General features: G+C 32.4%; 1 protein-coding gene across 1 annotated transcript in view; it reads left to right on the top strand.

The window, feature by feature from the left end:
• The first annotated feature begins 976 nt into the window (after positions 1 to 976).
• The window catches only part of LOC143046831 (uncharacterized), a 38,633-nt gene continuing 12,045 nt past the window's right edge, over positions 977 to 27,564 (top strand). Inside the window, exons 1-11 of the mRNA XM_076219891.1 lie at positions 977 to 1,148; positions 2,183 to 2,329; positions 5,049 to 5,207; positions 8,169 to 8,405; positions 9,502 to 9,720; positions 14,666 to 14,845; positions 15,947 to 16,164; positions 17,191 to 17,308; positions 23,003 to 23,149; positions 25,177 to 25,320; positions 26,705 to 26,891. Of these exons, the coding sequence (XP_076076006.1) occupies positions 2,311 to 2,329; positions 5,049 to 5,207; positions 8,169 to 8,405; positions 9,502 to 9,720; positions 14,666 to 14,845; positions 15,947 to 16,164; positions 17,191 to 17,308; positions 23,003 to 23,149; positions 25,177 to 25,320; positions 26,705 to 26,891 (1,628 nt within the window). The 5' untranslated portion in view covers positions 977 to 1,148; positions 2,183 to 2,310. The remainder of the gene's footprint in view (positions 1,149 to 2,182; positions 2,330 to 5,048; positions 5,208 to 8,168; positions 8,406 to 9,501; positions 9,721 to 14,665; positions 14,846 to 15,946; positions 16,165 to 17,190; positions 17,309 to 23,002; positions 23,150 to 25,176; positions 25,321 to 26,704; positions 26,892 to 27,564) is intronic.

Below are 27,564 nucleotides of genomic sequence, written 5' to 3'. Positions count from 1 at the left end.
TCAACCAACCAAGATGGCCGCCATGGCTAAAAATAGAACATGGGGTAAAATGCAGTTTTTGGCTTACAAGTTACAACTCAAAACCCAAAGCATTTAGAGCAAATCTGACATGTGGTAAAATTGTTTATCAGGTCAACATTTATCTGCTCTGAAATTTTAAGATGAATCGGACAACCCGTTGTTGGGTTGCTGACCCTGAATTGTTAGTTTTAAGGAAATTTGCTGTTTTTGGTCATTATCTTGAATATTATTATTGATAGAGATAAACCGTAAACAACAATAATGTTCAGCAAAGTAAGATTTACAAATAAGTTAACATGACTGAAATGGTCAATTGACCCCCTTAGGAGTTATTGTTCTTTATAGTCAATTTTTAACAATTTTCATAAAATTTGTAAATTTTTACTAACATTTTCCACTGAAACCAATGGGCCAATCATTATAGATAAAGATAATTGTAAGCAGCAAGAATGTTCAGTAAAGTAAGATGTACAAACACATCACCATCATCAAAACACAATTTTGTCATGAATCCATCTGCTTCCTTTAATATTCACATAGACCAAGGTGAGCGACACAGGCTCTTTAGAGCCTCTAGTTTTTATGTCCCATTTATAGACATTATGTTTTCTGGTCTGTGCGTCAGTTTGTTTGTTCATTCGGCCATTCGTTCGTCCGTTCGTCTGTCTGTTCTGCTTCAGGTTTAAGTTTTTGGTTAATGTATTTTTTGTTGAAGTTGAAGTCCAATCAACTTGAAACTTAGTACACATGTTTCTTATAATATGATCTTTCTAATTTGATTGCCAAATTAGAGATTTTCCCCCATTTTCACGGTCCACTGAACATAGAAAATGATAGGGAAGATGGGGCTATGGACATATTCTTGTTTACTAAAAATTTCATTTCTTTTTAACTTTAATTGCATTTCAAGTTAATCTTGTACTTATTAGTGTATTGTTTTACTTGATAGGATTCGTTGTTTTATTGGAAACACAACTACCAGGAAATAGAATATACAAGATGGAACGGTGGTAATGTGACTGACTTTACAGAGAATCAATGCATCTCGTTGATAGCAGATAACGGCATCTTCTATTTTGAAAGAGAGAGCTGTACTACCCATCATTCTTACATTTGTAGGAAAGGAAGTAAGTTTAATGAAAGATCGATATTTATGTGCATATATAATTGGGATTTTTAAATAATGGAAAAAAATACCAGATTGATTTTTGTGTTTTCAGAAAATTTTAATTAAGATATATCTATCAGAAATTAGAATGTGAGTTCTTATTAATACAATACTCACACACTTGATTTATCAAGAAGAATCATCGGAGGAGAAAAGTTTACTGTGGATTCAATTATTTTGTTGGGTACTAATTTTGATTTTATGGTTTTGGCAAAGTCTGCATACATTCCTTTAGAAAATTTGTAACTTGTTGAACATTTAAATTCAAGGTTCCCCATACCCACGAAGTCCAAAAAATTGGTATCCAACGATAATTAATGAATCCACAGTAATTTAAATTCTGCATTTTACTAACAAATAGACTAAGTGTTTGGCAGTCAGCACCAGTGTTCCAGAAAACCTTTTTATTTTAGCTTTACAAATTTTGTAACAACTGCAATTCGGTATAGATAAAGTCTTTCCACAAAACAAAAATTTAAAGCATCAGTTTTTGTCAGATTGTCAAAAAGAAATCAGATCCTAAGATTCGGCATGCCTGTTTCAACTGTTCACCCAAATGTTTTATTTTACCTATTCATGTTAGCCTCTGGTCTTGAGGTATAAATTTCCTGATTTTAAGAGCATACACCATAATATTTTTTGTAAATCATGATTAAATTTGTAAAATGTAAGAAATTAAGAAAAACTTTAGATAAAAAAAGAATCAAATCTCCAATTTAAATTAACAAATATTGAGTGATAGGTTCAGAAGTCAGTAACATGTGTGCTAACTAAGAGATGTTCCATTGAAACATACAGGTTACTCATGGAAGGTACTATCAAAATAGGGTCACCTCCTTTTGAGGCCAATTTTTAGAACTTCACCTAAATTTTTGCTGTATTTAATCTGACTACATTCCAGATTTCAATGAGACTTCACTATGTCTAATGTGTGTTTTTTTAGAACAGCCCTAAGCAGGAAATATTACAAGAATTTTTTTAAATTTTGATCAGGAGTACTAATTGGAGGACCATCATGCCTCAGAGATTCTTGGTGTATTGGAAATGCTGAGTGTTCAAACTGGAACTCCAAATGTTATTGTGCAGGGCCACTAACTCAGTATGGAGTGAATAATGATCCTATGGCATATTGTGGAAATGGTAAGAACGTTTGGCTCCTCTTTCAGTCATGGTTCATTGACTTTAAATGTGTTGCATTATTTACAAGTTAATGATTGTCATTAGATCAATTTAAAATGAGCAACTAATTTTAAGTAAGTGATATTGGGTATGCAGCTGTATTGGTATTTGCAAGTCTCATTTCCTATGTGTCCTAACATCATGGTTCATTAACTTTGAATTTTTTGCATGATTTACAAGGTAAAGTTTGTGTTTAGGTTAGTTTAAGAGAACTACTTAAGAAGAGCCAATAGTATTTGGTATACAGTTTTATATGCATTGACATTTTACATTTTCATGGAGGTTATTTGGCACTGCACCTTCAGTCATGATTCATTGACTTTTCATGATTTGAATAGCATACATTTTTCAATATTTTACTTTCAACATTTTCATTATACCATCAAAATAACAAATTGTGAGACACATCTCTGTGTCATCAATTTATTTTGGATTTAATGGTATGTAAAACAGCGCCTCATACCAGTTGAGCATAACAAAGATGGCTATTTGAGAAAATAATCAAGTTTAATGATGATTTATCTTTCTCCTCTTATCTTTCCAAAACTTTACAGGAATAATGGACAAGAGACTACTCTGAATCAAAGATTTTTATTTGGAGCGTGATGATTGATATGCTCATCAACATGGCTTCTATGATGAGTTTCTATTTAAAAAAAGAGGGGTAAAAGATACCAGAGTGACAGTCAAACTTGTAAATAGAAAATAAACTGATAAAGCAATGGCTAAAAAAGAAAAAAAAACTATAGTGCACAAAACACACATAAAAAATAAAGACTAAGCAACACAAATCCCACTCAAAACCTTTGGTGATCTCAGGTGCTCCAGAAGGGTAAGCAGATCCTGCTCCACATGTTGCACCCCTTGTGTTGAACATGAACAAACCTGGTAATAAGTCTAATTGTATAGATCACATTCGTGAATAGGGAACAGGATTGTAGTTGCAACATAAGGAACATAACCACTATCATCTATTTAACTCAAATATCTGCCTGTGAAGTGTAAACTTGACATAGATATAATAATGTCTTGTCAGGAGAGTTCCTTATACTGAATCTCTTAATTTCAATCAGCTGGGAAAAAAAGTCACTCCCTCAATGGCCAGAAGTTAATCTTTAATAAGATTTATTCAAATTGCAATATAAATTAGTACTAAATCATGTAAAGATCCAGCCTAATTGGTGCTTATTTTAATGTATTAGAAATTGTTAAATGTAGTTTTAATGTGACTGTATTTGACATTGGAAATCGTAAGAGGTACAGTACTTGAATATTTTTGGAAAGATTTGTTCTAAATCTTTACTTAGGCACCGTCCTCCCTAACAACATGACAGGTTAGCTACTGTTATATATGATTCTTATGTATGTGCACATAATACATATATAAACTGAAAAAATCGGTAAATTATTGGAACAGTTCATTCAAGAATGTATGTTTTTTAGGGATGTTAAAGTGCAGGCTTTTTTTTTTTTTAAACATTTTGATTAGGTTATTGGGTATTGATACAATACTAGTATGATTGACAACTGTTATTATCACTAAACAATCAGAGACAAGGTGGACCTTTAATTACAATGCCCCACCTCTTAAACTGTCAATCAAATTGATCACATTACTTTTCAGCCTCAGTCTTACATAATTATACAATGCAATATACATCTTAATATACAAATATTTGACCTCATAATTGAATACACAAATGTATATATAAGATGTTAGATATATAGAAGGATGATAGATTTATTTATTGCCAATTATTTTTGATCTACATTACACATAAAGTGATTCTGTAAATTACATCTGAAAGATAAATGATTAATGGATTAACAAGATCTTAAAAAAAATGAAATATGAATATATAAAAGGTATCCAAGTAAGGCCTATAATTTACTTGATAAATTTCCAATAATCATCTGTAATTAATCAACATTTAGATTAGTTCATTTTTTTTATCAGGAATTGGCTTGAAACAGTTTTAAAATTTTAAAACTTTTAATTATAAAACATTGTTTATTAGTTTATTCCCCATCAATCATTATGTCTATTTTAGTCATTTGAATTTTTAAATAGAAGTGAATATATATTTTTGCAATCAAGAAAGAATCTACATTTCAATAAAATGAGTTTTTTTAATTTATTTACGTTGAAAAAGGACATTTTCAATGCCCTGTGTTGAAAAATACTTTAAAAATTGACCAAAAGGCACTCTACAACTTTTAATTTTCAATGTCATATAACCTCTGTTTCAACTTAAAAAATGCCCCAAAACAACATTTTTAGATTTTTGTGTTGAAACTTTAAAGTTCTTAGCTGTTGGTCTAGATTGTATGTCTTACAAGGATAGTCATGATAGTTAGTTTACTAGAAGAATTTTTGATTTGCAATTTTTTGTTTTTTGAAGCATAATCAGAACAGGCAACATTATTTGGATAAGATATAAACTGCAGTTTAAATAAAATTGTGCAAATTAAGAGACCCATATTATTTAATTTGAGCTCATTTTATCCTCATACTAGAAAAGCATGTTTCCTTCTAAAGACCTGCTGTTAATGCAATTTTCAGCAAGAGTGCTTTATTAATGTTCATTTTCCCCACCATACCTAAATATGAAATTATTCAAACTACTCTTCTAATCTTTCCATGAGTGATATCCATCACTTTGATTTTTTAATATTTTAGTGAAAGTTAGTGTACTGGACTCTATGTTGATACATCAAGATGTAAAGTCGTGGGAATTGTCTGCTACAGAATGTGAAGGTCGTGGCGGAAGTTTACTGACAGTATTTACTAAAGACTGGGAAGATATTTTGTTTACAAATTTTGGCAGTTCTGGTAATGGTAAGTTAAACTCCAAATGGAAGTCAACATTTTGATATTTAGTTTCTTTGGATATTTGGGTAAATTATAATTTAACAATACAAGTAATTTCTTTATTATTTTCCTAATATTTTGATGACACAAATATTTGAAGCTTCTTTATGATCTTAACTTGTAAGAAATATACAAAAACATGTGATGTTTACTTTTAAAAATTAACATGAACTTAGAATTTTCAACATAAAGTAGAAAAAATATCTTTAAACTTCTCTTTTGCTTTCCTATTGCTCCATAAATACAGTTAACTCTTGTTGTCTCGAACTCGGATGACTCGAAATTTCGGATGAGTCGAAGTTTTCACGTGGTCCCCTAGGTTCCATATAAATGTATGTAATTCGACTCCTGATGAGTCGAAATTGGATGAGTCGAAATTTCGGTTGAGTCGAACTAAATTTACGATCCCAAGGTTAACAAAAGCATTGAAAGTTCATTCTTTATCTCGAACTAGTACAAATATATCAAAACATGACCTCCGGCATTTAAATGGGTTGAAGAGTTAATCTGACAATACACGTGTAATTAAATTTCCCGTCACTGACCACTGTATTGATTTATGACATGCTATTTCCACGAGTGTTTACCTAAGATTATCTTTTATAGAATTTTCATAAATAATTAGTGATGCATTGTTAATGTTCATGAAAAAGTATTTAAAATGTTTACAAAACAATTAATTGTGATTTACACTAATGAGCTTGGGTGTGTATAAAGTAAGGATAATGACTTCGGTTTATGATCACCTAAAAACTACTAAATCGTCGTCTTTAATCTTGTTGTATTTTCTTTTGAAAAGAAAGAGAGATAAAACAAAATGAAGAGGAATCTAAATTTTCTAAAGTCTCTTGTATCCGAGAATAAACAATTTTGTCAACTATGAACGACCTGAATAACGGAAATATCGATTGGAAATTACTCTCTCGGATAAAAGCCATAGGAAAAGGTTGTAACTGAAACAATTGAAAAAGTAAAAATAATGTTATCGTAATAATGAAAGACCTTGACATACAAGTACATCGATCTGATACCAGAATATTGATCCCCTTCCAATATTCACCCGGATTTATTTTAGCTTTACCACGCTAAGCAAGATTTGTGTCCCTTGTTCTGTCAAACTTCAGGTTTTCGTTTGAGTCGAACTATGTGTATCTCGAAATATTTCTCTGGTCCGGCTGACTTCGAGATAACGAGAGTCGACTGTACTAACTTCAGGAATAGAATTTGAAAATTTAAAGAGTAAGATTGGTAAGGGCCATTTTTGGCCCGAATATAAAGTTCAATGTTACAAGATAAAAAATGTTTCAAGTTGACTAAAAGACATGTGAGAAAGTTAAAAAGAACTATTACTGTTAAAGTTTTATTCTAAATTGTAAATATTTACGTCTCAAATAGGTCAAAATAACAGATTTTGGTGAAATTTGACAAATTCGGTCAGATTTCAGCTGAATTAAAGACCAGAAAATAACAGGTGTCGACAAACTAAATATTCAAGCTAGACATATAAAATATCATTATAAACGTTATGTTGAAAGATTTTTTTTGTCAACATATGTGCTCTGTGTTTCCTGTCAATTAACCAATCGAAATTTACCCATTTCCATTGATTTTTTGTGGAAAATCCAAATGGGTACTATTTGTGACGTCATTAATAAAACACAGGAACGTAAATTTTCAAAAAAAACAACTTATTTTCTATCTAGTCAATGTATTAGCTATGATTCATTGTGATATTGGTCAATGAATCTGAATTTGAAATTTAAGCTAAATAAATTGGGCCATTTTAGTGCCTTATTGAACCTACTCCTTTGTTTATCTACTGCCACAGTTGATGTTGGTGAGACTTTTATATTACTTTTCAGTATTAAGGTGGTACCCAACACCTTGACTAAAATTTATTTGACTCGTTTAATTTTCATAAAATTTTGACAAAATATTTACTTTGACCCTTTGACAAAATTATAAAAATTTAAAAAAAATTGAACCAATCAATTTATCAGAAAAATTACACTGGTTATATAGCAGTTTGACAAACACTAATTTTGATCATTGAGAAGCTTAATATTCCCTTAACAACACAACGTAATTAAAACGTTTAGTTGATTTACAGAGTTATCTCCCTGTAGTGTTAGGTATCACCTTAAACATGTTCCTAACTACTGTAGATTCATTATTTTTCGTTGAGCACCGATTTTCGTGATTTTCGTTGGTACAGGTGAACCATAAATTCAAATGTTCTAAAAACTACAACTTTTTCATATAAAAAAGAAGATGTGTTATGATTACCAATGAGACAACTGTCCCCAAGAGACCAAAATGACACAGACATTAACAACTATAGGTCACCGTACGGCCTTCAACAATGAGCGAAGCCCATACCACATAGTCAGCTATAAAAGGCCCCAATAAGACAATGTAAAACAATTCAAACGAGAAAACTAACGGCCTTATTTATATAAAAAAATGAACGAAAAACAAATATGTAACACATAAACAAACAACAACCACTAACATAGCCTTGTTATGGCAGAAATTAAGCAAACCATGAAATTAAATATCCATGAAAGTGTAAGTTTCCTTCAATTCAGGATAATTGGTACCCACGAAAATAAATGAATTTATAATATTCTGTATTGATTGGTCAACAATATATGGTATGTGGATTGGACACAAGAAGTTTATGTACATCTGACACATGTTTTATGACTCTGACCTCATTTTTCGCTCATGAAAATTGCAAGTTTTTTTCTATTTCCCTCTCTGGCTATATATTTTTATCTGATGACTGTTATGATTTTTCTTTAATAAACATGAATGAGATCTTTCTTTTATTGTGGTAAGAAGAAAGTTTGATAGTTAGCCTGAAAGTTAAAATCAAAAAGGTAAGGGTAAGCAACGTAGTAAATGAAAAAATCATTTTAATTTCAGGAAAATATTTCTGGTCAATATTTAAGTTTGAGAATGGAAGTTTCTATGCTCATGGTATTCCTCATTACAATGTTACTGACCTCACACAAATACCATGGCTGTCACCAATACAAAGCAGTTGGTACAAAGACGACGATTGTGTTTATCAGAGAATATCAGAATTAGGAGTCCGATATGGTGTTGCCATTTGTGACCCTAAATGGGGCAATAAAGCATCAATATGTCAACTGGTGGATTGTAAGTACTTTAAAATTTGGGGGTTGAAATTTGAAGTAACATTTTGACAGTAGATTATTGCATATATTATTTTTTTTTTTTATACATCACTCATACTTGTAAAATTAAGACAGCAATTCTGATGACCTCAGTGATATTTTCTTATTACTAACACAAAAATGTGTACAACAATAAACTATAATTTTAACAAAATTTGAAAAATTGTAATTTAAGGTAAAGAAAACCTTTTTTGAATACTTTTTACATATGTTCTATACGTTTATTGATCTATTTCACAAATTGGTAATTAGTTTTGTCTCTTGATAATTACATGTATATTACATGTATGTTTTGGGGGAAATTGGAATTTTAATTGGATGACAACAATATTGAGAAACTCCAATACCATATTTTATTTCCCTATGAAATTTAACAGCCATGACTGCTTGTGCTTCCAGTGACAATGTTAAAATAATACATTGAAAAAGCAAAAAAAAAAAACAACATGATAAAACTCTTAATTTCATGGTTTTACCATAAACAAATGATGTTTTAAAATTGAATCCTTATTCTATAATTTTACAGGGTTGTAAAAGCATTGTTATTGCACACATTTTTAATAATAAGTGCTTTTGCCCTTCATACAATTAATGAGCTTTGGTGAAGGCTTTTCTACTGCAATGAATTTTAAAATATGCATTCAATTCTTAAATAATTTGTAAATTGTATGTTGTAACATCTACTGACTCTTTGTTACAGATTTATTTACGAGTTGAATGCTTCTTTTTTACAGGGTTGTAAAAGCGTTTTTCTTGCACACATTTTTAATAAAAGTACTTCTGCGCTTCATACATTTAATGAGCTTCGGTTAACACTTTTCCACCTCAATGGCCTACTTTGATTAATCCAACTTGGGTTGACTTGAGTTAAAAGATTAGTGTTAATGTGCTTGTGCACAACCTTTCCGAATCGAAGTCAAACTGTTTGGATTGTCAGTCGAGTAAACTGGACAGACTCTACTAACCCAAGTTGGACGAATTAAAGTAAGCCAATGAAGTTTAAAAGAAGGATAAATCATAAACTGTATATCGTAATAATGCCTACCTTTTTGTTACAGATTCCTTTTATTACCAATCTAACAAAGACAATGTAGGAAAGATTCCATTGATAGAACATAACCTAGTACTAAATGATATGGCATGTTATCTTAAATGTCAGTACAACGAAAAGTGTAGATCTATAAGTTACTATCCTAATACCCTAACCTGCAAGTTATACAGTACCATAGACCCTGGAATTAATAACGATTCACCAAATAAACATATGTATCGTGAAGGTAAGAATATTGAAAATTCACAAATTATTGAGTACATTTATTATTGCTATTTTGTCAGTTTGGACTCAAATGCGATTTGAAATTTTGAAATATTCGAAAAAATCCTGTTTAAAGAAATATCCTACCGTAGTCTAAAATCGGTCATCATGTCAGTTCGTTAGGTATTTGTGTTTGAGCTTAACACACGGGGAAACTACGCATTAACGTCACTACGCTACTTCCAGCGTAGAAAAACAGTGCAGAATACGTTTTTTCTGCACTTTTGAATAAAAAAAAACGTTTCTAAAGGTAAGTTTTCATTGTTGTTCTCAATTATTGCTAAAAAATGCCAATTTTCTAATGCCTGTTTCAATCCTGACTTCTGAATGTCTAAAAACATTCTAGAACTTCACAAAATCCCACTTCCGGCCTCCATTGCTTTGTGTACATTCCATTCAGCGTCATCAGTCTTGTGGCAGGCAAAACAGTTCAAGCAAATCGTATTTTTAGGGATTTTAAAATGACATGCTCCTTACGTCTTTCGCGATTTTCCCGCGGAAAAAACCCAACCAAAATGAAAGGAAAACTATATAAAAAATGATGTCCATGCCATAATTTTGTACAGGAATATAGAGAAGGTTAATAAAAAACAATTTACATTTATTTTTCATAGAATTTTTTTTTTATTCATTATGAAAAGATCGAAATTCTGACCATCATGACTGTAGGTAAATTTTCATACAAAATTCCATTGATGTTGAAAGGGATGGGTTTCCTGTTGAATAAAACCCAAAATTATTGCAAACTATTTTAAAGCAATATCCCACAAAGAAATAACGTAATTGACGTAGACTGAAAAATCCCCTAATTGACAGTAGAGCAATTTGATTGGGTAGATCGAATTGATATCACGTGATTTTGACGCCATTGAAATTTGAATGTAAACAAACAAGGTCAGAAGGTTCAGTAAGGGACAGCATCGTACATTAAGTTACTAAGAAACAATTATGAGTTACCAAGCTTGACAATGCATGGTAATAAAAAAGGAAAGCTAAGTCTAATAAGAAAAAAATAGCCTTAGGATAACGACTTATCAACACACCTGGATATTCAAAATGTGATTTTAATTATTGCGATCATAACCATGTTTCATTATACGCAATGATAAAAACATTGCAATAATTTCTGTACTTTCAGTATCGTAAATAGGTATTTTTTTCATTGGTATGTCACAATAACTGTAATAATACACCAATCCATGCTTATCTCAAAAAACATATTGCAAAACTGTATAAGATGGCTTGGACATGCTCTAAATATTTTACATATTTTTGTTTTAGAATTATTGTAATTTTAATTTGACCATTTGTATTATACATGTACACAGTCGTCCGTTATAAGTATTCGTAAAAACAAAATGGCCGCCATTCAATGTAAATCTGCACATGAAAAACTTGGAACTATTGAACAAGGAACAAAATAAAAAAATCCTACCTTAATACTTTGTAAGTTTCCTTTGTTCCTCATTTCTCGTAAAACCCTCCTAGGAATGCTGTTATACAACGATTTCAGGTAAGTAACAGTTAATTTGTTCCATAAGTCTCGAATTTCACGTTCCAGGTCTTAAGTATTATTTATGTTCTGAGTTCGTTTTTTGCAGTTCCCTTTTTAGCTCACCTGGCCGGAAGGGCCAAGTGAGCTTTTCCCATCACTTTGCGTCCGGCGTCCGGCGTCGTCCGTCGTAGTCCTGCGTTAACTTTTACAAAACCAAACTTGGCCACAATCATCATTGGGGTATCTAGTTTAAAAAATGTGTCCGGTGACCCCGCCAACCAACCAAGATGGCCGCCGTGGCTAAAAATAGAACATAGGGGTAAAATGCAGTTTTTGGCGTATAACTCAAAAACCAAAGCATTTAGAGCAAATCTGACAGGGTAAAATTGTTATTCAGGTCAAGATCTATCTTCCCTGAAATTTTCAGATGAATCGGACAACCCGTTGTTGGGTTGCTGCCCATAAATTGGTAATTTAAAGGAAATTTTACTGTTTTTGGTTATTATCTTGAATATTATTATAGATAGAGATAAACTGTAAACAGCAATAATGTTCAGCAAAGTAAGATTTACAAATAAGTCAAACTGACCGAAATGGTCAGTTGACCCCTTTAGGAATTATTGCCCTTTATAGTCAATTTTTAACCATTTTTCGTAAATCTTAGTAATCTTTTACAAAAATCTTCTCCTCTGAAACTACTGGGCCAAATTAATCCAAACTTGGCCACAATCATCTTTGGGGTATCTAGTTTAAAAAATGTGTCCGGTGACCCGGCCATCTAACGAAGATGGCCGCCATGGCTAAAAATAGAACATAGGGGTAAAATGCAGTTTTTGGTTTATAACTCAAAAACCAAAGCATTAAGAGCAAATCTGACAAAGGGTAAAATTGTTTATCAGGTCAAGATCTATCTGCCTGGAAATTTTAAGATGAATCGGACAACCCGTTGTTGGGTTGCTGCCCCTAAATTGGTAATTTTAAGGAAATTTTACTGTTTTGGGTTATAATCTTGAATATTATTATAGATAGAGATAAACTGTAAACAGCAATAATGTACAGCAAAGTAAGATTTACAAATAAGTCAACATGACAGAAATGGTCGATTGACCCCTAAGGAGTTATTGTCCTTTATAGTCAATTTTTAACAATTTTCATAAAATTTGTAAATTTTTACTAACATTTTCCACTGAAACTACTGGGCCAAGTTCATTATAGATAGAGATAATTGTAAGCAGCAAGAATGTTCAGTAAAGTAAGATGTACAAACACATCACCATCACCAAAACACAATTTTGTCATGAATCCATCTGCTTCCTTTGTTTAATATTCACATAGACCAAGGTGAGCGACACAGGCTCTTTAGAGCCTCTAGTTAATATCCATTAACAATTCTCAATAATATTGAGGTCGGGACTCTAAGCTGGCCAGTTCATGCTTTTTAGACCCATTTCCCCTATGTAAATCTTGAACAGATCGCACTCGATGGACGGGAGCATTATCATCTTGAAAGACGTAGTTATTATCTGGAAAATGACAAACAACCACTGGCCACAAGTTATTGTCAATAATGTCAATGTATTTTAAGGCATTTATGTTCCCTTCAACAAAGTAATAGTTCCGACACCATTGTAAGTGATGCATCCCCAGATCATTAAACTATACTTGCACTGTGATGGAGAGTAAATACGATCTGTCAGCTGCTCTTCTTCGACCTTTCTCCAGACACTGACACGAGAATCCTGCCCAATGACTACCTTGAACTCATCACTGAAGATAACTTTACTCCAGTGTGCATTAATAGTTTTATGTAAATTTCCCCTGCAATATGCCACTCGTTTTTTCTTGTTGACTTCACAGATACAAATTTTTTCCGTTACTGACCGCTTGTGAAACCCATCAGAATGTAATTTACGTTCAACAGTTTGTTTAGAGAAAGGTTGATCAATGCTCTCATCAAAAATATTAGTAATTTCAAATAAAGATTTACAGCGATGTTTTTTAACACAACGGGAAAGTTTTCTCAAGTCCTGGTCATGAAAGGATTTTGGTCTGTCTGTTCTCCTAATGTTTTCTATGTCACCCAGTGCTCATACCTCTTCAAAAAACTGTAAACTCTGTTTAATGCCTGTCAATTTGACTATATCACTTTTTAGCTCACCGTTCCCTTTAGCCATCACTTGGCGTCTCTCCTCGTCCGTTGTCTTTGTCGTCCTCTTCGTCGTCCATCTGGTGTAAACTATTTCAAACATCTTCTTCTCTGAAACTATTGTACAATTCCAACCAAACTTAAGCTGAATGATCCTTAGGGTATCTAGAATAAAGTTTGTGTTTTATTTTCTATTTCGTCAAAAAACATGGCCGCCATGGCTAAAAATAGAACATAGGGTTAAAATGCAGTTTTTGGCTTATATTTCAAAAACCAAAGCAGTTAGAGCAAATCTGACATGGGGTAAAAGTGTTCATAAGGTAAAGTTCTATCAGCCCTGAAATTTTCAGATGAATCTTATAACCCATTGTTAAGTTGCTGCCACTAAATTGGTAATTTTAAGGAAATTTTGAAGTTTTTGGTTAATATCTTGAATAGCATTAATGATAACTATAAGTTGTAAACAGCAAATATGTTCAGCAAAGTAAGATCTACAAATAAGTTTTTTATGACCAAAATTGTCAATTGACCCCTTAAAGAGTTATTGCCCTTTTAGGACAATTTTACATAATTTGTTTATCATGTTTTCTAACTTTGAAAAATCTTTTCCTCTAAAACTACTGAACCAATTATAAAAATTGCATTTTCAAACACTTATTAATAAACATTAAACCAAAAAAACAAACTACGATGAAATTGGACACTTAAACTCTTAAACGAAAGATAAATGCCAAAAAATCAAGGTGAGTGAATCAGGCTCTTGAGAGCCTCTTGTTCTGTAACCTGCATCATTTAATGCAGCGAGACGACTTTTCTAATCAGATGTCATTTCTTTCCCCTTGTGACCAATTTTGTTAACATTAGCTACAACATAAGTGCAGACGCCTCTGACATCATCAGGCACGTGTCACTTGTCAACCACATGTTTTCCACATGATCATCATATATAGATTCAATGCCATCACGATTGTGACATGGAAACGACGGTCAAATCTTGTTTACCCTTCAGTGACATGACCGCCATTGTTATTTTACAAATACTTATGGTGGAGTACTGTACTATCAAAATTAAATTCAGGTGAAATATAATTTTATGTCAACAGTTCATATGCAGTTTTGACTATTATCTTGAAAACCAAAATATTGTTGTTGCAGCATTTATCACTATAATGCAAAAATACCAGTTCAGCAATACAGGCTCAACATTTGAACCTCTTTATTAGTTTATAACAAATGTTCTTCATTTTTCTCAATTTTGTATCGTAGAATGCAGGTTGCCATCTAATCCATTATCTGGAAGTCTAACAAGTTTACCATCAGTGACACCTGTAGGAACTACAGTGGATTACACATGTGATACTGGATTTAAAGTACCAGATTTGTATGATGACTTCTTAACATGTTCTAGTAGTGGAACATGGAGTAATGTTCCAAAATGTGTATTTGGTAGGTTGTTTACCACTTTTATGCCCTATTTATGGGCATTATGTTTTCTGGTCTGTACGTTTGTTCTTTCGTTTGTTTGTCCGTCTGTCCTGCTCCATATTAAAGTTTTTGGTTGCGGTAGTTTTTGATGAAGTTCAAGTCCAATCAACTTGAAACTTAGTACACATGTTCCATATGATATGATCTTTCTAATTTTAATGCCTAATTAGAATTTTTAACCCATTTTCACTGTCCACTGAACATAGAAAATGATAGTGTGGATGGGGCATGCATGTACTGGGGACACATTCTTGTTTTCAACTCACCTTATACCTGATTTTACAGTACATGTTTTGCTCATTGTAGAAGGCCATACAATGATCTATAGTTGCATACATCCACTTTATTTGAACTGTTTGATAGTTATCTCGTAATATGAATCATAAGATGTGGTATGAGTGCCTCTGCCAATGAGACAAATCTCCATCCAAGTCACAAATTAAAAAAAGTTACAATTATAGGTAAAAGTATTGTCTTCAATAAGGAGCAGAGTCTCACACCGAACAAGCTATAAAGAGGCCAAAAGGGCCCAGAAATGACTGGTGCAAAAAAAATTAAAACAGGAAAACCAATGGTCTAGTCTACGTAAAAATAAGAAATGGGAAACAGCTAGTAACAACAACCACAGAACAACAGGCTCCTGACTTTGGACAATGACAGTGACAGAATACATACATTAGCTCTTATTACCTAATTTTATTCAAAATGTTCCTGGTAGTATGTCGAATGTACACAAATACTGTTCCTTCTCTTTGTCTACAAAACTGTATAGTTGCAATGACATTTCTTAGTAGTCTCCCATTTAAATCAAGAAGAAACAGAAACATTAGAAAATCCAGACTATTTTGTCATGATTAATTATTTTCACCTTATAATTTATTTTTTTTTCTTTTAGCATTTCATTTGGAAACTTTGTATTTACTTCTTACCATAAGAACATATGTATTTATAAATAGATGTGTAGTTTGTATGTACTTCTCATCATATGAACATATGTATTTGTAAATAGATGTCTGCTTTGTATGTACTTCTTACAATATGAACACATGTATTTATAAATAGATGGCCTACAGTGTGATCAGGGCTGGGAGCAGGAAACGACATCGTGCTACAGAGTTATTGAAAAGAAAGTTCCCTGGTTAACAGCAGTTACTGTTTGTCTAAATAATGGTGCAACCTTGATAGAGGTCTACAGTAAAGAGGAAATGGATTTTATAAAGACACTACTTGATCATAACAGTAATGAACTATACTGGAGTGGTGGTAACTGTAGAATTATGGTAAATTTAATGTTTTATAAGCATCACCTACAAGAGGGTTTGGATGGGGTTAAATGATTAAAGAATAATGCCCTTAAAAAATGAAGATTAGAGAATAACGGGCAAAAAAAATGAAGATTAGAGAAAAAAGGGGTTAAATTTTTGAAGATTAGAGAAAAAAGGGGTTAATTTTTTGAAGATTAGAGAAAAAAGGTGTGAAAATTAGATGTTTACGGAATTACAGACCCCCATCCAGACCCTCCTACAAAGGGTAATATGGTGAAATTTAGTACAGAGCAAGGATAATGGTGTTTAAAGTTTGTATGATTTTCATAATAAAGGTTTGTTTGGATAAAAAAGAATGATGCATCAAAATTATGGCATATTGAAGATAGTTCTGTGTGTTTGTGTTTAAGGTACAAGCATTTTTAAAATTTAAATTTTTTGGTTCAATAAACATGTGGGTCTCTAAACTTGTCATATAAAATGCATTAGGTGAAATAAACATTTAACTGTAGAAAACTTGTAGTCAAATCTGGTGAATCCATCCTCAAAATAATTCTGATATTCTAATAAATCACACAGTAATATAAAGTCTGCTATCAGTAGAATAAATTTTCAGGATGAACATCTGAAATACAAAATTTCTTCCAAAAGACAAAGAACATGTGATTCCATTATCATATAGATGACTGAACATTCTTTCATTTAATAAGGGACTACATAAACAATATATTGCACTGTTCAAAGATTGATATTTATCCTATTTAAATGGTTTTTCCATGCACCAATATGATTCGAAGCGGTCGTTGTTGTCAACTCCAATTAGTTTTGCAAGAATTTGAATGTTCAACTAATTGAAAATTTTCATTGGTTTATACACAATGTATATATATTTATCCGACTTTGGCAAAACCATGAAATAAAATATCCACGATAGTGTCAGTTTTCGTTTATCCATAAAAATTGGTATTTACGAAAATAAATGAATTCACAGTGGCCAAAGGAATTTTATTTGTTTTATATGTGTATCTTATATATTTACAGAATGGATATTACAGTTGGTCATCTAACCCTTATTCACAGTGGACATATACTCGGTGGGCACCAGATCTTGAACCATCCGGTGCTGGACAGTGTGTGGCTCTTAAGAGGAAATTTGAAGGCAATGATACAAATGCAATTTGGTATTCCAGTTCTGACTGTGGAGTATTGTCTGAATTTGCTTATAAACCATACATCTGTAAAAAGAATTGTAAGGAAACTCTTCAAACACACCTTCTTTATATATAGTACATATTTTTATTTTGCCTGTCGTAGGCAGTGTTCACATTGACCTAAATTTGGTATTGTGTTTGTGTAACTCACACTTAAACAAAACACAGTTATGTTCCCATTGATAAAACTCATCGTTTACATGTAGTTTAAATCATGTTTTGTATACATGCAGTCGATAGTCAATGTAGGCCTTGTGTAGGCTAAGTAAACACAAAACTAGGCATTTACAACATTAATATTACCATGTATATTTCAGGAAGAAACGATTTTTGAATAGAACTGATATATATATAGAGATTCAGTGTTCTCCCCAGGCCTTTAAAGGACCACGGGCCCGCGATGTATAATTCTTGCCGCGATGTATAATTTTTCACCGTGGTGCTAAAATTTTCGGTAAAAAAAATCATAACGGTAAACCTTCCCGAGGGGTATAAAATTTCAGATGAAAATTGACCAGTTCAAACCAGTTCAATCCAGTTCTGACAACGAAGATTGTTTACACCACGTGATCGATTTACCTTTTGAGGTTAACCTTGATGATTGGATTTAATCGATGTACATGATTCTTGTGTTTTAATTGATTAAGAGATCATAACTTAATGATCACAGACTTATGAGACTTTTGAGGGACAAGCAGACATTTGTTAATAAACTCTATTACTCCAGCCTTTGGTCATAAATGATTTGCGTATTTTTAAAACGTGAGTTACTTCCCCTGATTTAGCTTATTACAAAAATGTGCTCCTAAAATATTATCCATCATTTAAAATAGAAATAAAGTACAAATTGAATGCAAAATTATATATGGATGTTACCTCAAGGATAAAAACTTTCTTTGAATATACCAACAAAAATATATTGCAAATTATTTTTGACAATCATACTTTTATTAAAGCACAGACATATTATATTAAATAGGTAGTATGTCCATTTTTATTTCCATTGACGGTGCAAGGGCTGTATAGCCAGTCAAGGTCGTTAAAAACTTTTATTTATTGTATACTGATATATAGTTGAGTAGTACTAAAGAAGGGTAATGATTAACTTTTACAAAATAAATTTATAATGATTGGAATTCAGCTAGACATGACATCCTTTCACGAGTGTCCACATAGATAATATAAGTATACTTTTCATGTCTATCATGAAATAACACAATAATGATTTTAATAACAATTTTATTGGTCTAAAAGAATCATGTCTAAAGCTATGGAAAATAGTATTTAATTTACTAAAGGTTCTACATTAAAATTTAATCTTGTTTAAAGTTAATTGTTATGGTGTAATCTAACAAAAATGAGGAATGTGTAGTGTAACTATACAAGTATCAGGACAAAATTGGCTTGATCAAAGTATAAAAAGTGACTAGTTTAAAGACTAAAGGTGCTTTCTGTTATTTATTCTTAAAAGATATTAAAGTATACAAACTGTTTGATTTACTTTTTTTTTACCAGTATTTTTTTTTACCCAAAGTCTACATAACACACACAGTAAACAAAACAAAAGACAAAAAGGTAATGGCACAAAAACTAACAAGAAGAAAAAATAAGCGATGCAACGCGACACAACATATTGTACAAATCATTTCGACACGCGTTACCCTGGTGCTATCCCAAAATCCTGGGGAGAACACTGAGATTATTAAAAAAGTTCTTTACAGAAAAGTTTGTCTATATGTTTTCATTATAAAAAAAACTTTATGTAGCTTTATAACCCCTTATCAAGACTCAAAGCATCATCATTGTCGAACACATAATTCATTTGAGAAGATCTTCCCGAATTGACTGGACGTACACAGACATATTTGCCGCTGGTCTTTACTCAAACAACGATTTACTCATAAATGCATTACTAAAAAAAAAAGATGAAGTAAATTGTATTGTTTGTCTAGTATCTCAGATCATTCAAGATACACTAAGAAATGAAGAAAAAAAAAACATTACCCCCTCCGTTTGTCAAATACTCCTTGGAGAAGAAATACCATTTGAAATAAACAGAAATGTAGTAAGCCTTAACATCTAAATCCGTTTTTAGCTCTCCTGGCCCATAGGGCCAAGTGAGCTTTTCTCATCACTTGTCGTCCTTCGTCGTCGATAACTTTGACAAAAATCTTCTCCTCTAAAACTACTGCACCAAATTTAACCAAACTTGGCCACAATCATCATTGCGGTATCTAGTTTAAAAAATGTGTCCGGTGACCTGGCCAACCAACCAAAATAGCCACCATAGCTAAAAGTAGAACATAGGGGTAAAATGTAGATTTTGGCTTATGACTCTGAAATCAAAGCATTTAGAGCAAGTCTGACATGAGGTAAAATTGTTTATCAGGTCAAGATCTATCTGCCCTGAAATTTTGAGATGAATTGGACAACCTGTTGTTGGGTTGCTGCCCCTGAATTGGTAATTTTAAGGAAATTTTGCAGTTTTTGGTTATTATCTTGAATATTATTATAGTTAGAGATAAACTGTAAACAGCAATAATGTTCAGCAAAGTAAGATCTACAAATAAGTCAATATGACCAAAATGGTCAGTTAACCCCTTAAGGAGTTATTGCCCTTTATAGTCATTTTTTACCAATTTTTTGTAAATTTTTGTAATCTTTTACAAAAATATTCTCCTTTGAAACTACTGGGTGGGTCAAATTTAACCAAACTTAGCCACAATCATTATTAGGGTATCTAGTTTAAAAAATGTGTGCAGTGACCCAGCCAACCAATCAAGATGGCCACCATGGCTAAAAATAGAACATAGGGGTAAAATGTAAATTTTCGCTTAAAACTCTGAAACCAAAGCATTTAGAGCAAATCTGACAAGAAGTTAAAGTGTGTATCAAGTCAATATCTATCTGCCCTGAAATTTTCAGATGAATCGGACAACTGATTGTTGGGTTGCTACCCCTGAATTGGTAATTTTAAGGAAATTTTGCAGTTTTTGGTTATTATCTTTAATATTATTATAGATATATTTAAACTGTAAACAGCAATAATGTTCAGCAAAGTAAGATCTACAAATAAGTTAACATGACCAAAATGGTCAGTTGAACCATTAAGGAGTTATTGCCCTTTATAGTCATTTTTTACCAATTTTTCGTAAATTTTTTGTAATCTTTTAATAAAATCATCTTCTCTGAAACTACTTGGTCAAATTTAACCAAAAATAGCCACAATCATTTTTAGGGTATTTAGTTTAAAAAATGTGTGCGGTGACCCAGCCAACCAATCAAGATGGCCACCATGGCTAAAAATAGAACATAGGGGTAAAATGTAGATTTTTGCTTATAACTCTGAAACTAAGGCATTGAGAGCAAATCTGAAAGGGGTTTAATTATTCATTAAGTCAAGATCTAACTGCCCTGAAATTTTTAGACCAGATCTAACTGCCCTGAAATTTTTAGACAAATCAGGCAACCCATTGTTGGGTTGCTGCCCCTAAATTGGTAATTTTATGAACATTTTGCAGTTTTTATACGACCGCAAAAATTGAAAATTTTTTGGTTGTATATTGGTATCACGTTGGCGTTGTCGTCATCGTCCGTCGTCTGCGGCGTCGGCATCAGCGTCCAAAGACTTTTTGTTTTCGCACTATAACTTTAGTATAAGTGAGAACCATTTAGGTTTAATATACATTCTTACTACAGGGTTTGTTTAGGTAATTATGTGCATGCATATAGTTTTCTTGACTTCAAGGGGTACTAGGTGAAATGGTTGCTCTGGATTCCCCACTCAATTGATTAATTTATAACTCATGGGATCCTTTCTATGTATGTCTGCTATTTAGGGTTATTGTTGTTGCATAATTTTAAATCATATGCATCATCTACATTAAAATAAATGTAGTCCACATTGTAAAGGTTTACTTTCAACACCCCTTCAGGTGAAATAAAGTCTTCCATATTATCGTTTCGAGTTGTCTCCCTTCCGGAAGTCACTTCATGAATTCTGAATCAAAACAACAAGTTGAGAAAAATTAACTCCTTCTGTCGATAAACATCGTATTATATAAAAAACAATTGCAATTTAAACTGAGGAATGTGGACGGGAAGGAGTCCTGATTACTGACGCAAAAGGAAATTAAATATTTAAAGAGTTAGGAATGGGTTTCCTCCTAGAATTAACGTAGGAAAATAGGTGATAAGATATGAAGTGAAATACTTCTCTCACTCTGAGTCTCAGTGACTGCTGTGGAAAGTAAACTTGGAATTGATAGTACAAAAATAAAACACAATAGGCCTAAGTACATTGTTCATACACTTTTACCCAGGATTGGCTATTTTGTAACTATTCAGATTACGTAAATTACATTTTACATGTGCAGTTGAATTAGTTGTGAAAATAATATTATCCAGCTACATGTATACATGTGTCAATGAAAACAATTGCAATCGTATCCTTCAGAGCAATCTGCTCTTTGATTTTCTTTCAGTTATTTAACTTAAGTTTGCCTGAATCAAATATTATGAAATGAATACACAATGCTTATTACCACAAAAAGCAGATCATATTTAAATCTTGGGTTGCATCACTTTTACCGTTCTAGAGTTATGCCCCTTTACAAATGGAACACTTTCTGAGTTTTTCATTCCCTTTCTTTTACTTAAGTTTGTCTAAATCAAATGTTATTACACTAATACACAATGTTTTTAAACCTAAAACACAGATCTAGTTTTGAATTTTGGGTGGCTTTTCTTTTACCATTCCAAAGTTATAATCCTTTACAAATGGAAAAATTGCTGAATTTTTGTTTTTGTTTTCTAACTTTGCCTCAACTATACATTATGAATATTATACACAATGCTTATTCCCAAAATACACAGATTAAGTTTGAAATTTGGTGGCGTCACTTTTACTGTTTTAAATTTAAGTGATGCCCCTTTTCAAATGGAAAAAAAAATCTGAATTTTTCGTGTCCGTTTTCCATCATAAGTTTGCATGAACCAAATGCTTTGAAACTTTTACACAATGCTTATTACCACAATACACAGATCAAGTTTGAATTTTGGTAGTGTCATTTTTTACGCTTGAGTTATGTTCCTTTATAATGTTGTATGCTAGTGTATTCCCATTTATTTTTTTTCAATTTTTTAGCAGTTGTTGGTTGTTATTGTGAAAACTTTTAAGAAATAGATTATAAGTGTAAACTGCAAGAAGGATCAATATGACTAGATGTTTCTCTAATAAAATTGGATAAATATGTTGACTTGTTATAGAGTTTTTTGTAAAAACTATTGTACACGTAAACTGCAAAAATTATCAGCAGGTATAGATCTATCAACACTAAAAATTTACTACTCTTTTGGAGTTATTGCCCCTGAAATATTGACTCTTATTGATTTTATAGTTATGACAGTTATCTATAAAAATATAGGAATAGACATGCAAATTGTAATAATGATCAGCAACAAAAAAGTAACTATTATGTGCATATGAAAGTTTTAATTTACCAAAATTGACAATTTTTTCTAAGAGATGAGTGATACAGGCATAGGTATGCCGCTTGTTTTATTATATCTTCATTTATTAATGTGCATGTATTTTGCAGAAAGTTTTATATATAATTCTATTCATTTTTGAAAATTTCTAGTGTTGAATGTTGGATCTCTGAACTGTTCAAGATTTGGAGCTGATCCATGCAAACAGAATTCAGAATGTATCGATGAAAAATGTATTTGTAAGCCTTTCTTTTACCAGTTAGGACTTGATGATGTTACCTCTACAGAATGTCTACCAAGTGAGTAACTTCTTTTTTTAAGCAATAATTGGTATAAACACAAAGTTTAGTGTATCTGCTATGCTTATGCCATATATCAGATATTTTAACTTTTGGACAGAACCTTTTTTGTGAATGTGCAGTTGTGTTCAACTTATGTTATTATTGTTTGTATGAAATTTTGTGATTACAAAACTTGAACAAATAAAGTTTGAACTGAAAGATATTCCTGTATTGCTTAAAACTACGAGTAGTTCTATAAGACCTAATTTCTTTTTTTGTCCAAAATTGCTAGGGTGTCTGCGGATATTGTAATAGTCTTTGTTCGTCTGTCTGTCAGCTAGTTCAAAACAGCAAAATACGAGATAGTTTTGACAGAATGCTTGCATATTTATTATGATAATTTGTCTCTTCACTATCTGGCTGATTTGAGAGTTTTAAACAGAGTTATGGTAATTTTGACAATTGTTTGGACTATTTTGACACCATGCCATAGAACTACTTTGACCATTTTTGGAATGTTTGACACAGTCACATATTGTGGGCTCAATTCAATCAAGACTGATTTACTGAAAGCTCTTATACTTAGTAGTGTCACGGAATAGAAGTTCCTTCATAATATAAGTTCCAAAAGGAATAAATATTCTGGAATATTATTTCCACAGGAATAAATATTACAGTATATGTTCCTAAAGGAATAAATGGTATAGAATATTTGTTCCAACAAGAATAGGTATTATGACATTGTTTATAACAAAGTTTCCAGTGGAATTTCTGTCAGGTGGAACAAATATACGTTGACAGTAGATTTTTTTGCCATCATGTGTAGTTGATGATATTATACCATCCTACTGATTCAACCATAATTTCAGGAGTCAAGGGACTTTGACATTTAATTATGCTTCCTGCAAAACATCTCCCATAGAACATTTTTTGGGAACATATAGTTATTGCTTTGTTTGTCTGACTGTCCATCCATACATATCCCTGTCCTGCAGTCTGTCTGACTGTCCATCCATATATATTCCTGTCCTGCAGTCTGTATGACTGTCCATCCATACATATTCCTGTCCTGCAGTCTGTCTGACTGTCCATCCATACATATTCCTGTCCTGTAGTCTGACTGACTGTCCATTCATACATATTCCTGTCCTGCAGTCTGTATGTCTGTCCATCCATACATATTCCTGTCCTGTAGTCTGACTGACTGTCCATTCATACATATTCCTGTCCTGTAGTCTGACTGACTGTCCATCCATACATATTCCTGTCCTGCAGTCTGACTGACTGTCCATCCATACATATTCCTGTCCTGTAGTCTGACTGACTGTCCATCCATACATATTCCTGTCCTGCAGTCTGTCCATCCATACATATTCCTGTCCTGCAGTCTGTCCATCCATACATATTCCTGTCCTGTAGTCTGTCTGACTGTCCATCCATACATATTCCTGTCCTGCAGTCTGTCAATCCATACATATTCCTGTCCTGCAGTCTGTCCATCCATACATTTCCTGTCCTGCAGTCTGTCCATCAGTGTGTCTTATGATTATTTGGTGATAACTTGAGTTCCCTTGCTTTATTGGAAGGAAAGATATAGTGGAGGGAAAGAAGTCTATAGAATATGGAGTCAAAAAGTCAAAGGTAAAGGTCACGGTAACTAAAAATAGAGAATAACTGGTTTCCCAAAGGTAACCAGAGTTTCACCTGCTTGATAAGAATAAAATTTAAAAAAAAGGTAATAGGAAATTAAGCCAATTATTTTGCAGTCAGTGGTCAGTAGGTTAAATGTCAAGGTCACATGTGACACTGATATAAAAGATGTAGAAACATATTGTTTAGTGGTACAACTTTGTACTGGGCATACTATTTTATTCATCATTTACACAGTGGCAGGGACATTTAGCTACTAAGTACCATCTTGTTTTCAATTGGACCAGTTTTTATACCTACTGGTAATTATAACACTCATTTCAAACCAGACAAGAGAGAAAGGGGAGAAATATGACTTGGTATTCAAGACAAACTTTAGTTTATTTATTTTTCAGTTCAACCTGTTGGTAGAGGACCATGTTATGATATGGCTGAGTTTTGTATGAATAATTCTACATGTATCAGTGATATATGTACGTGTCCGAGTGGATGGTACCAGAACGGAATGTCAGGGAGCTTGTCAGCAATATGTCAGACAAGTATGTTGCTGGCGTCAGTTTTATTAAATAAGAAATCTTCAATTTAATGCATTGACACATATGAAATGTTTAATGAATTCCTGATATAATTTCTCTATCAATCTGAGAAAGTATCCTTTTAGAAATTCTATACATTGTTAGGTTCTATATTGACGAGATATATTAAAATGTAAAATGGTCCGAGTACACAGTTATTTCATAGTGCATTTTTTTTGGAAAAGAAATGAACGTGAAAAAAATCCCATTTGCACTTTCGCAAAAATACTTTTACAGTGCGCTGTACTATTTTTTGGACAAATTATATCAAAATTATAGTAAACACAAGTTTGGGTAAATTTTCAATATCACCTTAAGGTGTTCGAATCTTCTTTAAACAAATACATTTAACAGCCCTGTATCATCATCAGCTTCATGTATAGCCCGCAAATTCTTACTCACTTTGACAAAGTTAAAGAGGTGATACTAAGACACCTTGTTTCCTGTAGGGACATCAGTGGTGGTTGCAGCGTAGGCTATGTCCATAATGTGTAAGTTTGGGATAAGATCTGGTTAAAGGTTGCATATAGTTTGCTTAAAAAATTTGTGATAAGGTCAGTTTAATGATATTTGGTAATCTGTTGTATTATAATTTCCACATCTCTTTTCAAAAGAGTTAATTTGACCCTGCGCCTTTAATCACTGTTCATTGACTTTGAATACTACATGTTAAAGTATTGGCAGTTTAATTTTAAAATTTGCATTATACTTGCATAATTACATTCAGGCCAGGCCAGACATATTTCTGTGTCAACATTTTATTTACTTCAAAATTAAAAAGATAATAGACATTAGTGTATTATTTTTCTGCATGCGCAAGTTGAGCAGGCAAATTGAAGCTCCTCAACAATGGGCAGTTAGTTATATTCAATTTCATACAAAATTAACCAAAAGTTATTACGACTTGAAAAAATATATGAGCTACTTCAGATAGAAATCAACTTTATGGAAATGCATGTATACATGTATAGTGATAAGACTTTGATAGATTTTGAACATACAAAATAAAAGATGATTGGTATGTTTTTATGGGTTCTTTTATCATGTATATAAACTCATCATAGATACCCAGGACTAAATTTTGGTTATACACCAGACGCGCGTTTTGTCTACAAAAGACTCATCAGTGACGCTCGAATCCCAAAAAGTTACAAAGGCCAAATAAAGTACGAAGTTGAAGAGCATTGAGGACCAGAATTCCTAAAAGTATATCACCTCAATTTTCATTTTTCAAACAGTTACAAACTTTGCATAGAGATTTTTCCACCCGAAATAAGATGTTTTGATATTCATTTGCATAAGGTCAATTTCTATCCGATGCAGCTCATATTAATAAATTTTGTTCTAGGTCCTGTTAGCTGTCCAGTGTCCTGGGTTCAACATGACGGCCATTGTTACTTTATGGACGAGAAGAATTACATGGGTTCATCAATTGTAACTGAAGATAGTGATCCGGCAGTTCATTGTGGAGCACTGAAGGCATACATGGCTGTTATACCTGATGCAGCAACAAATGAAGTTATTAGACAGTTAGGGTATGTTAGTGAAATTGAAAAGGAATACTACGGTGAAACCTGTTTAAATCAAACCTCTTAGGGACTAAAAATTTTGTTCGGTATTGGCTCATGTTCGGTTTCATAAGGTTCATAACGCATTCAAATTGATATGACGTTGCTTAAGAACATGTTTGGTTTATACAGGATTCGGTTAAGCCAGGTTTCACTGTATATTGATAGTTGTTTGTGAGTTTTTTTGCTATATGTATAATCCTGAACAATATGACCAAAGAGTTAAAAAAAAAATATCCTTGAAGATTGTTATTTTGTTTTCCTCCGTAAAGTTGCTACATTTTAGTGAAAATATGTTAATATATAGTTCTGAATAAACCAGACTCCAAAGGAATTTCAATAGTTTTTTCCCCACTGTACCTTTGTTAATATGCAAATTGGCTTTCTAAAGCTCCGGAGTCAACAACAGCAGAAGCCTGTGATAGCCAGTTGACTATGCTTTGTCATGTGAAGAATCATTGCAAAAGTAAAGGTGATACAAATGAATAGAATATTCAAACTTTTGGCATATATCAAAAATGCCAAAAGTCTGATAACAGAGGATAAAGTAGAGGAGATATGCAACTTCTTTGTATGTCTGTCCAGTGTACATTGAGAGTTCTCTGGAATTACAGTTCTTAACCCAATTACCATGCAGGAC

This window comes from Mytilus galloprovincialis, chromosome 9 (genome assembly GCF_965363235.1).
Source record: "Mytilus galloprovincialis chromosome 9, xbMytGall1.hap1.1, whole genome shotgun sequence".
NCBI lineage: Eukaryota > Metazoa > Mollusca > Bivalvia > Mytilida > Mytilidae > Mytilus > Mytilus galloprovincialis.
This window is presented reverse-complemented; position numbering and strand designations above follow the sequence as displayed.